Genomic DNA, 15840 nt, shown 5'->3' on the forward strand with positions numbered 1-15840 from the left:
GCCTCAACCTCCCGAGTAGCTGGGATTACAGGCATGCTCCACCAAGCCCAGCTAATTTTTGTATTTGTAGTAGAGAAGGGATTTCACCATGTTGGCCAGGATGGTCTCGATCTCTTGACCTTGTGATCCATCTGTCTTGGCCTCACAAAGTGCTGGGATTACAGGCGTGAGCCACCACACCCAGCTCTCCATTTCTTTTTTCTTTTTTCTTTTTTTGAGATGGAGTCTTGCTCTGTCGCCAGGCTGGAATGCAGTGGCGCGATCTCGTCTCACTGCAACTTCTGCCTCCCAGGTTCAACATGGCAAAACCCTATCTCTACAAAAAGTACAAAAAATTAGCCAGGCATGGTGGTACACTCCTCTAGTCTCAGCTACCTGGAAGGCTAAGGCAGGAGGATCAATTGAGCCCAGGAGGTCAAGGTGGAGGTTGCAGTGAGCCATGATCGTGTCACTGCATCTCAAGCTTCACTTGTTCAGAACTCAGTTCTGGAGTTCCTTCTGAGCTACTGATCCTCTCGCTTCAGCCTCCCAAGTAGCTAGGACGACAAGCATATACCACTGCCTTTTTTTTTTTTTTTTTTTTTTTTTTTGAGGCGGAGCCTAGCTCTGTAGCCCAGGCTGGAGTACAATGGCTCAATCTTGGTTCACGGCACACTCCGCCTCCCGGGTTCTCGCCATTCTCCTGCCTCAGCCTCCCGAGTAGCTGGGACTACAGACACCCGCCACCACGCCCAGCTAGTTTTTTGTATTTTTTTAGTAGAGACAGGGTTTCACCGTGTTAGCCAGGATAGTCTCGATCTCCTGACCTCGTGATCCGCCCGTCTCAGCCTCCCAAAGTGCTGGGATTACAGGCTTGAGCCACCACGCCTGGCCTGTTTTTTTTTAAACAGTCAGGAGTTCAAGACCAGCCTGGGCAACATGGTGAAACCGTGTCTCTACAAAAAATACAAAAATCATGCCTGCAATCCCAACACTTTGGGAGGCCAAGACAGGCGGATCACAAGGTCAGGACATTGAGACCATCCTGGCTAACACAGTGAAACCCTGTCTCTACTAAAAATACAAAAAATTAGCCAAGTGTGGTGGCGGGTGCCTGTAGTCCCAGCTACTTGGGAGACTGAGGCAGGAGAATGGCATGAACCCAGGAGGCAGAGCTTGCAGTGAGCCGAGATCACACCACTGCACTCCAGCCTGGGCGACAGAGCAAGACTCAGTCTCAGAAAAGAAAAAAAAAAAAGCCGGGCATGGTAGCTCATGCCTGTAATTTCAGCACTTTGGGAGGCCAAGGCGGGCGAATCACGAGGTCAGGAGTTGGAGACCAGCCTGACCAACATGGTGAAACCCCATCTCTACTAAAAATACAAAAATTAACCAGGCGTGGTGGTGTGAACCTGTAATCCCAGCTACTTGGGAGGCTGAGTCGGGAGCATTGCTTGAACCAGGCAGGCGGAGGTTGTGGTGAGCCAAGATTGCGCCACTGCACTCCAGCCTAGGCAACAAGAGCGAAACTCCGTCTCAAAAACAAACAGAAAAATTAGCCAGGCATGATGGTGTGGGCCTGTAGTCGCCAGCCAGCTACTTGGCAGGGCTGAGAGTCAGGAGGATCACCTGAGCCCAGGAGGTAGAGATTGCAGTGAGCTGTGTTCAAGCCACTGCACTCCAGCCTGGGCGACAGAGTGAGACCCTATCTCAAAAAAAATAAAAGAAGATGCAAGTTCTGACAACATTAACTACTTATTTGCTTTATCATTAAATAAACAGATAACACTTTCAGGATAAATATATCAATATTATTACTAACAATGTGATTGCTGAATACTTTTTAAGATTTTCTTTGCAGTTCCTTTTATCCTTGGGATATATTGCACTGGGATAAAAGACCAAAATTGTTGTGTTTTATTATTTTTTTAAACTTTTATTTTAGGTTCAGGGGTACATGTGCAGGTTTGTTATACAGATAAATTGCATGTTACGGGGGTTTGGTGTACAGATGTGATCACCCAGCTATTAAGCATATTACCAGATAGGTCATTTTTTAATCCTTCCCTCCTCACACTCTCCACCCTGAAGCAGGCCCTGGTGTCTGTTGTTCCTTTCTTTGTGTCCATGTGTACTCAATGTTTAGCTCTCCTTATAAGTGAGAACATTTGGTATTTGGTTTTCGGTTCCTGCATTAGTTCCCTTAGGATAATGGCCTCCAGCTGCATCCATGTTGCTGCAAAGGACAAGATCCCATTGCTGTTTATAGCTGTGTAGTATTCCATGGTGTATTTGTACCATATTTTCTTTATCCAGTCTACTGTTGATGGGCATTTAGGTTGATTCCATGTCTTTGCTATTGTGAATAGTGCTGTGATGAACTATCTTTATGGCAGAATGATTTATATTCCTTTGGGTCTAGACCCAGCAGTGAGGTTGCTGGGTCAAACTGTAATTCTGTTTTAAGTTCTCTGAGAAATCACAGCACTGCTCTCCACAATGGCTGAACTAATTTATATTCCCACCAGCAGTGTATAAGTGTTCCATTTTCTCTGCAACCTCACCAGGATGTTATTTTTTGACTTTTTAATCTTAATAGCCACAAAATTGTTGTGTTTTAAAGTCATTTGGGCCAGGCGCAGTGGCTCCTACCTATAATCCCAGCACTTTGGGAGGCCAAGGTGGGCAGATCACTTGGAGTCAGGAGTTCGAGACCAGCTTGGCCAGCATGGGGGGAAATCCCATCTCTACTAAAAATACAAAAATTAGTCAGGCGTGGTGGTGGGCACCTGTAATCCCAGATACTCGGGAGGCTGAGGCAGGATAATTACTTGAACCAGGAAGGCGGAGGTTGCAGTGAGCCACGATCGGACCACTGCACTCCAGCCTGGGCGACAGAACAAGACTCCGTGTCAGAAAAAATATATATAATAAAGTCATTTGAAATAATTCCTCTTAGGCTGGACATAGTGGCTCATACCTGTAATCCCAGCACTTCGGGAGACCAAGGTGGGCAGATCACCTGAGGTCAGGAGTTCGAGACCAGCCTGGCCAACATGTTGAAACCCCATCTCTACTAAAAATACCAAAAAAAAAAAAAAAAAAAATAGCCGGGTGTGGTGGCACGTGCCTGTAATCCCAGCTACTCAGGAGGCTGAGGCAGAAGAATTGCTTCAACCTGGGAGACGGAGCTTGCAGTGAGCCGAGATCACGCCACTGCACTCCAGCCTGGGTGACAGAGCAAGACTCCGACTCAAAAAAAAAAAAAAAAAGAAAGAATTCCTCTTTATAAAGGTCAGCCATCAACTCAATATACAGCTGAGTCCTATTTTGTTTTTCATTTTGATTCAATTTTTAATGATTTTTTTATTTAATTGTCATATAATTAGGTAAAATACCATGGTCCAATGTCAAATCTACAAAACAAGTTACGTTCAGAGAAGTGTAGCTTTCATCCTTGAACCCTCCACTCTGCGCCCTCCCTCTTCCTTTCTACAGGTAATTATTTTTTAAACCAGTTTTTGGTTTACCCTCCCATAAAACAGACTTCAGTCTCAACTCTTTTAAGTGGTACTCCTGGCTAAGATTTATTACAAGAAAAAGATACAAAGCAAAGTCAGCAAAGGGAAAAGCCACGCTGGGGAGTCAAGAGGAAACCAGTCCCAAACTTCCAAGAATCCTCTCCCATAGAGTCACATAGGACACCAAGCACCAACTCAAATAAAAGATGTATTTGTTCTGAAGTAAGAGACTATATATACATACACACACACACACACTTTTTTTTCTTTCTTTTTTTTTTTTTTTTTTGAGACAGAGTCTTGCTTTGTTGCCCAGGCTGGAGTGTAGTGGCACGATCTCGGCTCACTGCAACCTCCACCTTCCAGGTTCAAGTGACTTTCAAGCGATTCTCCTGCCCCAGCCTCCCGAGTAACTGGGACTACAGGTGTGTACCATCATGCCCAGCTACTTTTTTGTATTTTTAGTAGAGACAGGGTTTCCCCATGTTGGCCAGGATGGTCTCGATCTCCTGACCTTGTAATCTGCCCACCCTGGCCTCCCAAAGTGCTGAGATTACAGGCATGAACCACTGCCCAGCCCAAAGATTCTATATTATATATACAGTTTTCCACTTTTTTTCCTCTTATTTAAACATCATGGAGTTCATGCCATAGCAGTATAGAGATACTCATTTCTATTCACAGCTGCGTAGCACTCCAGTGTAGATGTGCCTTGGTTTATTGCCAATGTCCTGTAGATGGACACCTGAGTTATTTCCAGGCTTTTGCTATTTATAAAGTATGCTATGACTAGCCTTGTACATATATCTTTATTTTTGCCAGTATTATCTTTGGCTTAGACTACTAGAAATGGAATTGCTGGGTGAAAAAACACATGCATATGTCATTTTGTAGGACAGAATCAAATTCTCCTGAAGAAAACAGCTGCTATAATGGTGCTTCCAGTGGTTCCTACTTCTGGGTAAATTGCCCCTTGACTGCAATTTACAGAAGTGATGGGGCTGGATGCGGAGGCTCATGCCTGTAATCCTAGCACTTTGGGAGGCCGAGGCAGGAGGATCACTTGAGCCCAGCAGTCTGAGACTAACGTAGGCAACACAGCGAGACCTCATCTCTACTAAACATCATTAAAGTTAGCCAGGCATGGTAGCGTATGCCTCTGGTCCCAGCGACTCAAGAGGCTGAGGTAGGAGGATTGCTTGAGCCCAGGAGTTTGAGGCTGCAGTGAGCCATTCTACTCCACTCTACTCCAACCTGGGCCATAGAGCAGGCCCTTGTCTTTAAAAAAAAAAAAAAAAGTGTTAGGCTGTCACTTTTAAGATTAAGTACCAACGGACTGTGACTTCTGTTTTGCTCTCACACATTATCTGTCTGAGAGCTGGGAGCTTGTCTTTAAGTAGAAACCCACCCATCCCCAGGGAGAAGGCAGGAGGGAAAATGGGGAGAGGTCACAGATAAGCCCCCTGATTCTGTTGATCTTCACTGCAGTAGCTTCTCATTACAAGCAGGCATCTGGCCACTGTAGACCATTATAACTAGTTCTAGAAGTAATAATAGCAGATTTACTGTACAGAAGTGTCTATGGGCTCACAATTCTAAGGACATCATCGTGACAGCAAGTAGGAAAAAAAATTAATTGTTTCACCAAGTACCAGTTTCTCTCTTCTCCAATTCCATTGGATATGCCTCCTGCAAGAGGCCGATTTCCAGCTGTATGTGGTAATGAAAGGGTTTTTCATATGTTAAATACAAGTGAAGTGATTAACTAGAAGATAGCGTCTGATTGCGAGGAAATCAGTGATTCAGATGGTGTGGGAATGGCACCTGGGGATGGAGGAGGCGGGACAGAGGTGGAGGAAGCTGGTGCAGCCTAGCCTGCCTTGTTCCAGGGACACCCAAGGGCAGAGGGACTGAGCTCTAGGGGAGGACAGATTTGACATAACTGGTCCAGCTTCATAGTTTACAGGTGCTGGAGGATGAGGAAAGTGGGAGCTAGCTGCAGACGCCGGACAAGAACCCAGGGCTTCCCTTCTTCATTTTGCCTGCCCTGTGACTTCCACCCTTCCTACCCCTCCACCTCCCTTCTGTCTGTCACTGCCTTTTACAGCATTTACATTACACTTCAGCTAAAAGTCGTGGTTTTGTTTTTTTAAAATAAAAACAGCACTGAAGAAGTAGAAGGAAGGTATTCAGGGTTTTTATTTTTATTTTTTGAGTCTGGGTCTCGCTCTGTCACCCAGGCTGGAGTACAGTGGTGCGATCATAGCTTACTGTAGCCTCGACCTCCTGGGCTCAAAGATCCTCACACCTCAGCCTTCCACGTATTTGGGACCACAGGCACATATCATCATGCCTGGCTGAATTAATTATTTTATTTTAAGAGATGTGGTCTAGCTATGTTACCCAGGCTGGTCTCAAACTCCTGGCTTCTAGCAATCCTCCCACTTCAGTCTCCTGAATCACTGGGATTACAGGCTGGGGCCATCATGCCCAGCTCTAGGTTTTTAAAATGTAGGCAAGGAGGTCAGCATTTACACAAAAGCAGGGTTTGAAGTAAGCCATAGAAATTTAGGAAGCTTAATAAAGAGAGGGGTCTAATCAAGGTTTCCTGTAGGACATGGGCTTTAAATTAGGCCTTAAAGAACAAAGAATGTTTGTGGGTGTAGTAAGCAATGACTTGGAGCAGCGCTCTCTAGCCATTGGGCTCACCCTCACAGGCAGGCACCATTGACCCCAGGGGGGTGTAGGCAGCTGGAGGAAGTGCTATGTGTCCCCCATTCCAGCGATGGCAGCCCCTCTCAGAGTCAATACCCTTCCTTTCAAGAGACTGAACATACAACCGGACAATGGCCAGGCCACATATGACAATAGACCCTGACCAGAAACCCATAACCTGCCTGGGAAGCCAAGGAAACCAAACCACAGCCTCAGCAGCAATCGGATCCAGAACAGTCTGAATTTAGTGGCTGCCAGCTTCTTCTCAATCCCCAGCCACCACACCTCCTCTTCCAACTCCAGACCAACCAGAGAAAGCCAAATATACCCCCCCAACCAACTAAAGATGACCCTCCACAGTTAGTCCGCTCTGTCCCCATGCCTAGTCCACTCTGTCCCCATGCCAACAATCTCCAATCACAGTACACCCAAAGCTTTCCCTTTTTTCCCACTATTAACATTTCCCAGTCCCTGCCTGCCTTTGACCCCTGCCAAATGCAGGCAATCATGGCTGACTCCTTTGCAGACTTGGGCTAAACGGCCTCTCTGCTCTTGTTTAGGTGGTCTTTATTTCCACATCTCCAACAGGGAGTCTGGACACAAACTGACAATACTCGTGAAATCAACACCCAGATGAGGAGGTAGACCAGCACTCCAGGATGCCCCTCCGCAGTATCCCTCCCGTTAACTGTTCTCCTGGCTTCTAACACCATGGATCAGTTTTGCTTATTTCTGTACGTTTTGTAGGAACAGAATCATACAATGAATACTCTCTTGATGGTGAGGAATCTGACCTCTTTTGCTTGACCTCATGTCTGTTAAATTTATCCATATTGCTGTGCATAGCAGTATTTTCATTCATATTCGTTGTTCTACAGTAGTATTCAACCCTGTGACTTCACTGCAACTTCAACTGTGGATGGACATTTGGGTTGGTAGATGGACATTTGGGTTGTTTTGGAGTTTGGGGCTACAGTCAGTGTGGTGGTTAGAAACATTCTTGCCAGTGTCTCGGTGGACGTAGCTCTTGTTTGTGTGGTGTACACACCCAGGAGTGGAACTGCTGGATCACAGTTTATATGTATGTTTGGCTTTTGGTAGATACTGCCAGTTTTCCAACAGGGTCACACCAACTTGGTCCATTCAGGCTACAATGAAACACCTTAGCCTGGGTAATTTGTAAACAACAAAAAATTATTTCTCACAGTTCTAGAGGCTGGGAAGTCCAAGATCAAGGTGCCAGCAGATCCAGTGTCCAGGGTGGGCTCTCTGCTTCAGAGATACAGTGCCTTCTGACTGCATCCTCACATGGTGGAAGTGACAGAGGACTTCCTCACGCCTCTTTTATAAGGTGCTAACCCCATTCATGATCTCCACCCTCGTGACCTAACCACCTCCCAAAGGCCCCACATCTTTATTTCATTTTATTATTTTTTTGAGATGGAGTCTCGCAGTGTCACCCACACTGGAGTGCAGTGGTGCGATCCCGGCTCACTGCAATCTCCACCTCCTGGGTTCAAGCGATTCTCCTGCCTCAGCCTCCAAGTGGCTGGGATTACAGATGTACACCGCCACACCTGGCTAATTTTTGTATTTTTAGTAGAGATAGGGTTTTACCATGTTGGCCAGGCTGATCTCAGACTCCTGGCTTCAAGTGATCTGCCCCCCGCCAGCTTCCCAAAGTGCTAGGATTATAATCACAAGCCACCATGCCCAGCCCCAAAGGCCCACCTCTTAATGCTATCACTTTGGGGGTTAGGTTTCAACATATGAATTCAAAGGGGACACATACATTCAGACCACAGCACTGACTCAGATTCCCTGCAGAACCCTTGAGAGTTTCATTTCCTCCATATTTTCGTCAACATTTTGTCAGATTTACTCTCTATAGGCTCTAAGTATTACTCCTCCTCCCCTGATTTAGTTATTATAAACAGTACATAACTGATCAGATTAACACCTGTCCCCTTGCCACCCCTAATGCCTGCCCCCGTTCATGTTCCAGGAACACTCCATTAGACCACCCCCTACTGTATTGGTGGGTGGTGGGAGGGGGCCCATCGGGTGGGGTCTTTGCTGTATTAGTATGTGCCACTGAGGCCTATCCCAATGCTCTGCACACGCAGATGCAAATATCTGTTGATGATTATATAAAAGAATGATGTGAAAGCCTGTTTGTCTGCACCACACCTCATGAACGTCCCCAACCACTTGAAGGCACTCATAGTGTCTTAATCATCTTAGGCCTTCAATCTGGCATAGGGAACTCCTTTAATAAACAATGTCTGCTAAGCCAAGTGGCTTCCTGAGGCCTGGTATTTTAGGCTGTGTCCCCTGCCCCACCTCACCCAGCCTTGGGGCATTGAGCCTGGCTGGGCACACACATGATAGTTGTAATCATATTGTCACAACATCCCTGAGACTACATTAATTACATATTGAGTGTTATAGTACTATTATAGCAGGTGGCAGATCTTGGCATACTGGGCAGGGATGTGTTGGTGTGAAAATCTCTATGTATTTTAGAGACAGGGTCTCCCTCTGTTGCCCAGGCTGAAGTGCAGTGGTGCCATCATAGCTCACTGTGACTTCAAACTCTTGTGCTCAAGTGATCCTCCCACCTCAGCCTCCTGAGTAGCTGGAACTATAGGCACGTATCACCACACCAAGCTAATTTTTAAATTTTTTGTAGAGATAGAGTCTAGCTGTTACCCACACTGGTTTTGAACTCCTGAACTCAAGCAGTCCTTCTGCCTTGGTCTCCTAAAGTGCCGGGATTACAGGTGTGATCCACCACGTCCAGCCAAAATCTCACTTTAAGTGGGGTCCCTGACTCCAGACAGGTGACAGGCTGTGATTCACAGACATAAAGAGCATCCAGCCTGGGGCCCCAGGGCTAGAGTTTTCCCTCACATTGTCCCCCGGGTCCTTCATCCCTCCTAATCTTGCAAACCAGCTGTCAATTGGGTTGAGATGGTATAGCTTTCATAGGGTCATTGTGGGGATTAAATGAGTTAATATATGTGAAGCACTTAGCGTAATGCCTGGCAGACAGTAAGGTATGGAGTACCTTGTAATCCTTATTATTGCTGTTGCTTTTAGCAACAGAGTGAGGAATGCTGGGAGTGACCATGCCCAGCACCAAATGAGGCCTTCATAGCCTTGGGCTAAAGGAAAAAGAGTAGAAAGGTGAACACAGGGAGAGGAATCAATTTCAACCCAGATGCATTAGACCAAGGACTCTGGACTCACTTTCCCTGGAGGTGGGGGTGCTATCTGCTGCTTAATGGAGCATCATGGAAAACGTGGGTCTCAAGGCCTGAAGGACTCCATTCCTAAGAGATGGAAGCAGGAGACATGCTCCAGAGTTTGAATCTTGCCCAACACGGGGATTTCTGCCTGCTGGAAGGGCTCTGTCAGGGCCTAGTGGAAGCCCTTGCCTCAGTGGGGCAGACTGCTGCTGGACACACCTATCATTCATCATCACCTCTCTGGGACAGTAGTAGCAGCCAGGCACCTCCAAAGAGCTTGACAACAGAGGAACCCACTTCAGCCCCTCCTCCTAAGACAGGATGCAGCGCTACTTCAGCTCTGAATTGGTTCAAGGAGAGAGACATCATCCACAGAGGCCACAAAACCAAGAGGTGGATGCCTCATTGTTACTTCATGCTGCCTGGGAGCAAAGAGAGGGCGTTTGGCACAAAATCCTCCAGACAGACGTCTGCCCCTTGGCTTTCTCAACCCTTCACTCTCCAACTTCTATAAAGAACCTGTACAGTGGCGAGGCACCGTGGCTCACACCTGTAATCCCAGCATTTTGGGAGGCTGAAGCGGGCAGATCACTTGAGGTCAGGAGTTTGAGACCAGCCTGGCCAACATGGTGAAACCCCATCTCTAACAAAAATACGAAAATTAGCCAGGTGTGGTGGCAGGCACCTCTAATTCCAGCTACTTGGGAGGCTGAAGCAGGAGAATCACTTGAACCCGGGAGGCGGAGGTTGCAGTGAGCCAAAGTTGAGCCACTGCACTCCAGCCTGGGCAACAGAGCAACACTCCGTCTCAAAAAAAAAAAAAAAGTTAAAAAAAAAAAAAGAACCTGTGCAGAATGAGGGGAAGCAGTCAGGGGTGAACAAGATGGCCATGAATTGATAATTATTGAAGTTGGGTGATGGGCTCATGGAGATTTGTTATTCTACTCTCTCTACTTTTTTGGGTTTGAAAGTTCACAATAAATAATGTTGCTCAAAGGAACTATTAATAATTTGAGGCCAGTAAGGGAAAAGAGCATCTCCTAGATTTTTTTTTTTTTTTTGGTAGAGATAGGGTCTTGCTTTATTGCCCAGGCTTGTCTCAAACTCCTGGCTTCAAAGGATCCTCCCACCTTGGCTTCCCAAAGTGCTGGGATTACAGGCATGAGCCACCACATCCAGCCTCCCTCATCTTTGACTAAAGTCTCATAAATCTGAGAATATCTAGCAAGGAATTAAGGTGAGGGTGTGGCACTGTTCTGGCTTCAGTCTGACACCAGGCAGAGTCCACGCATTCTTCCCAGGGGGAAAGAAGCAGTGACAGGTCTTGGGCTTTGAGGGAAATGATTCAGCAGGAGAAAGAAGGTGGAGAGGGGCTAATAAGATACCGTTGCTGCAGGTGGCTCTGCCCCTAAGCACTGAGGAGGGCACTGGTCCCTCTGGCCCCACCCAGCCTTCACCCCAAGGTGAAGTATGCTTTCTCAGGTCCCCAAGGATGGGTGGCCAGGTCCCCCACTGGGGGTGGAGGTCTCACTCCCTTCCTTAGGTTCTGACCTCCACATTATCCGGCTGTGAGGGTGACCTGCCTGGCTTTCCCCACTAAGTGCAGCTCCCCGCAGCTGAAAGCTACACTCCCAACACAGGACTCCTGAGATTTGACACTGGCCAGTTCACACCCTGCTTGAAGCTGGCATTTGAGAGGCCTTCGGGTTGACAACAGCAGCAACAAGGTCACTGTTCAAAGTAGGCCAAGTCACGGCTTTTGGGTGGCATCATTTGAAAGGTGCTGGGGTCAGCCAGGCACAGTGGCTCATGCCTGTAATCCCAGCACTTTGGGAGGCCAAAGCGGGTGGAGCACTTGAGGTCAGGAGTTCAAGAACAGCCTGGCCAACATGGAGAAACCCCGTCTCTACTAAAAATACAAAAATTAGTCAGGTGTGGTGGCAGGCCTCTGTAATCCCAGCTACTCAGGAGTCTGAGGCAGGAGAATTGCTTGAACCCGGGAGGCAGAGGTTGCAGTGAGCCAAGATCATCCCACTGCACTCCAGCAGCCTGGGCAACGGAATAAGACTGTCTCAAAAAAAGAAAAAAGAAAAAAAAAAAGTGGTGGGGGTCGGGTGCAGTGTCTCACATCTGTAATCCCAGCACTTTGGGAGGCTAAGGCAAGATCTCATGTGAGGCCAACCTGGGCAACATAACAGCATGACCTCATCTCTACAAAAAATTTAATTTGGCCGGGCGCAGTGGCTCACACCTGTAATCCCAGCACTCTGGGAGGCCGAGGCAGGTGGATAGCAAGGTCAGGAGATTGAGACCATCCTGGCTAACATGGTGAAACCCCGTCTCTACTAAAAATACAAAAAAATTAGCCGGGTGTGATGGCTGGCACCTGTAGTCCCCGCTACTCGGGAGGCTGAGGCAGGAAAATGGCATGAACCCGGGAGGTGGAGGTCGCAGTGAGCCGAGATCGCACCACTGCACTCCAGCCTGAGTAATGGAGTCTCACTCTTTTTTTCTTTTCAAAAAAAAAGAAAAAAAAATTTAGCCAGGCGTGGTGGCATGCACCTGAAGTCCTAGTTACTCAGAAGGCTGAGGCAGGAGGATCGCTGAAGCCCAGGAGTTTGAGGATACAGTGAGTTATGATTGCACCACTTCGCTCCAGGCTAGGTGATTCTCTTAAAAAAAAAAAAAAAAAAAAAAAAAAAAACAACATGGGAGGTGGGGCTGGGAAGGTCCCTCAACCCTTTCTACATGCCTTACCCAGGGTATCTCCCATAAGGGCTGGTTACTGTGCTAAATTTTTTTTTTTTTTTTTTTTTTTTTCTTGAGACAGAGTCTCATTCTATCACCCAGGCTGGAGTGCAGTGCTGCGATCTCAGCTCACTGCATCCTCCGCCTCCTGATGGGCTCAAGTGATCTTCCCACCTCAGCCTCCCACGTAGCTAGGACTATAGATGAGTGCCACCATGCCCTGTTACTTTTTGTATTTTTTACCTAGGCTTGTACTGTGCTAAAATTCTACCACTTGGGCAACAGTCTTCGCGGCTACATATTGCCTTTTTTTTTGAAACAGAGTACCACTCTGTCACCCAGGCTGGAGTGCAGTGGCACAGTCTTGGCTCACTGCAACCTCCGCCTCCTGAGTTCACGCAATTCTCGTGCCTCAGCCTCCCGAGTAGCTGGGATTACAGATGCGTGCCACCACACCTGGCTAATTTTCGTATTTTTAGTAGAGACGGGGTTTCACCACGTTGGCCAGGCTAGTCTTGAATTCCCAACCTCAGGCAATCAGCCCACCTCGGCCTCCCAAAGTGCTGGGATTACAGGCGTGAGCCACCGTGCTCAGCCCATGTTGCCTTTTTGAAATGCTTTTTTCAAAGCTACCCTGTGATGGTAATACACTAAAACTAGTACTTGTACATAAATTGTTAAGTGACCTGCCCAGCATGGGTACCTAACTGGGGTTTAGGGTGGGGGGACAGAGGGCTTTTTAAGATTGGTGGTGAGGGATGGGGAGTAGTACAGACAGCTTGGGTAGGGTCCACTCCTGGTTTCATGGTGTAGGTTGCTGGACTTGGAGCATGGGACGAAGAGATGTTCAGAGATAGAGGTCATTAGGTTGCTGAACTCTCCTAAGGCAGTGGAGTGAAAAGGATGTAGCAGCCAAGGCAGAGTGTAGATCCCTGGAGGCTGACAGCTTGGGGAGGGGCCAGAGTGAGCCCCACCCCCGATGGCTCTAGTTCTTGTCCCTTGCAGAGCTCAGAAATGGAGGTGGCTCCTGTGCCTTGTCCAGCAATGGCTGCCTGAAAAGAACCCACAAGGATACCCTCAGTCCACCCCAATGTGTTTCTGGTGTTATTGTAGCTAATCTCCCCACCAGTGGGTGAACTTGGGATGGGGGAACCTGGCTGCTGGGAGTGGAAACACCCTAGAGCCTCCACCCTGTACAGCTGCCCAGTGGACACACCTCTCTCCCCAGCAATTTCTCAAGGCACAAGATAAAGTAAGGGGCAAATACAAAGATAAAGCTGTGAGGCAGGAGGGTCTGAGTCTGCCTCTAAAGGAGTAGCCAAGGCTCCTGTTTCTCTGCATCTTTTTTTTTTTTTCTTGAGACAGGGTCTCACTCTGTCACCCAGGTTGGAGTGTGGTGGCACGATCCTAGCTCACTGCAGCTACAAGCTTCTGGGCTCAAGTGATCCTCCCACCTCAGCCTCCCAAATAGCTAAGACGACAGATGCACCAGCACACCTGGCTAATTTTTTAAACTTTTTTGTAGAGATGGGGCCCTGTTGCCCACCACGCTTGGCCCCTCAACACTTAATAGTGATAATAACACAATTCCAACCCTTGGTAAATGCCAGGACTCATCCTAAAATCTACATCGATAAACTCCTTTAATCCTCACAACACTGGGAAATACATATATATACTCATCCTCCTTTTACAGGTGAGAAAACTAAGGCACAGACAGATAAATCCCTTGCCCAAGGTCACAGAGCTGGTGAGAGGCAGGGCAGGATGCAGGCCTAGGCTGCCTGTGCTGCAGAGCTGCACCCTTAACCACTGTGCACTCTGCCTCTCATGCCCTCAGCTCTACCAGGTTGGGCAGGAGAGAGGTGGGAGAAGCAGTTAGTGGCTACTTGCTCTGGGCCAGGCACTTGGCAAACACCTGTAGGTTCAATCTCAGAAGAACCCAGTGAAGAATGAGCCAGATACTCACTGTCCACATGGAGAAGCAAAACCAGAAATCTGACATCCGCCAAAGCCACACAGCCTAGGAAGGGAGGGAGCTGAAATCCAAACCTCTGCCTGAGCTCTGCCCGCCAGGTGTCTCCTCCCCAGCCCACGTAGGGAGCTGAAGAGACTGAAGACCAGAGGGGAGGGAAAGAGGAGGCTAGAGAGGAGCTCCAGAGGTCTTCCTCAGGACTGGCACCTGCCCCTGGCTTCTCTGAGGTCCACAGGAACCTCCAGACCTTCCCAGGATTGCCCAGCAGGGGAGGGGACCCAGTGGGGCAGGAACCCAAGGCAGTTGGGCTCCTGGAGAGCAGCCACCCTGCCGCTCCTGCCTGCCTCAGTGCAACGGTCTCAGGCTGGGCTGCCAGGGTGGGAGCCAGGTCTTGTGGAGTCGCCCACACACCACACACCTGCCCTGAGGCCTTCGGGGACCAATGCAACAGGAGAAGCATTCCCAAGCACCGTGTGCTCCAGTGATCCCTCCTGATCCACTTGGGCCAACAGGGCTGAGACCTGGAGGAGGAAGCTCCTCTGGAGGACATGGATGATAACATGGATTGCCAGTGGGGAAGGTCTGGAGCACTGGGGGCAGCCCAGGACCCAGAAAGCCAAGGACGGGGACCCACACAGGGCACAGTGGGAACAGAGATGCTGCTCTAAGGACTTGGTTCAGCCAAAGCACGTCCTGCAGGCAGGCCTGCAGTCCCTTAGCTCCCTCTGACCCAGCCTCCACCATCCCCAAGAAAGGGACAAGGGGCTTCGGAGAGGGGTGAGTTGTACTGCAGGAATGGAGCAGATGAGTGGTGGGAAGGGCCCAGGGCTTCACTAGTGCAGGCGCCGCCGGTACATCGCTACCAGGAATGTGACTACCAGCACCCCTGCCAGAGCCGCCTGGAGCCACAGAGCCCCAGGTGAGGGCCTGTGGCATGGCACCTCCCACTCCTGGAACTTCTGGTCGATGTGTGGCCTGGGGCCACCCTGCGGGTCCGCAGGTGGCCCAGGGTTGCCCTTGAGCTGGATGCTGGGGTTCTCAGCCACGTGGATCCCAAAGGTGCCCTCGGACTTGTACTCATTCTCCTCTGGGCCATGGCAGGGCCCCATGCCCAAGGAGGTGCTGGCGCTGATGGCAAGATCCTCGGAGCAGCCTGAGAACTGGCTGTCTGCCTGGGATACCAGCATGCCAGGCTTACTCAGCTCCAACTCAAAGCTCCCGTTCTCAGAGCTGCTGTCTCCCGTTCTCAGAGCTGGAGGCCAGGCTGAGCGGCCTCCAGTGGCGCCTGCAGGTGTTGGAGCTGCTGGGGTCTCCTGGGAAAGAAAGGAGAGCACTGGAAGGGACTGGGGTTGGCAGGGAGACGAGCCTAGTGGGGCGGTGCACCAACCCCTCAATTCCCTCAATTCACCAACCCCTGGTTCCCAACACCAACCCCTCAATAATGCCCCTAGGCCACCTTTTCTTGGAGCAGTGGGGGAAGAGGGGACCAAGGACCTGCATCAATGGTGGCCTCCTCCAAGGCAGCCTTTCCCTATTCCCTGGCCTGCCTGTGCGCTCATGCCCACCTGGAAGCCCTCACAGGTGGCTTGGTAGGGCGGGGCCCCATCCTGCACTGACATCCTGCCTGGGCCTGAGAACTAGAGAGCAGCCA

The 15840-nt window shown here is 49.1% G+C and overlaps 1 protein-coding gene across 2 annotated transcripts in view; it reads right to left on the reverse strand.

Moving 5' to 3' along the window:
* Nucleotides 1-5048: 5048 nt before the first annotated feature.
* Nucleotides 5049-15840, reverse strand: part of MAVS (mitochondrial antiviral signaling protein) — a 29349-nt gene continuing 18557 nt past the window's right edge. Inside the window, exon 7 of one of the 2 annotated variants that reach the window (XM_010378951.2) lies at nucleotides 5049-15502. In XM_010378951.2, coding sequence (XP_010377253.2) covers nucleotides 15023-15502 — 480 coding nt within the window. In that variant the 3' untranslated portion in view covers nucleotides 5049-15022. The remainder of the gene's footprint in view (nucleotides 15503-15840) is intronic. The other variant, XM_030914199.1, reaches the window with a different exon arrangement.

Source organism: Rhinopithecus roxellana, chromosome 13 (assembly GCF_007565055.1).
Source record: "Rhinopithecus roxellana isolate Shanxi Qingling chromosome 13, ASM756505v1, whole genome shotgun sequence".
In the NCBI taxonomy this organism is placed as follows: domain Eukaryota; kingdom Metazoa; phylum Chordata; class Mammalia; order Primates; family Cercopithecidae; genus Rhinopithecus; species Rhinopithecus roxellana.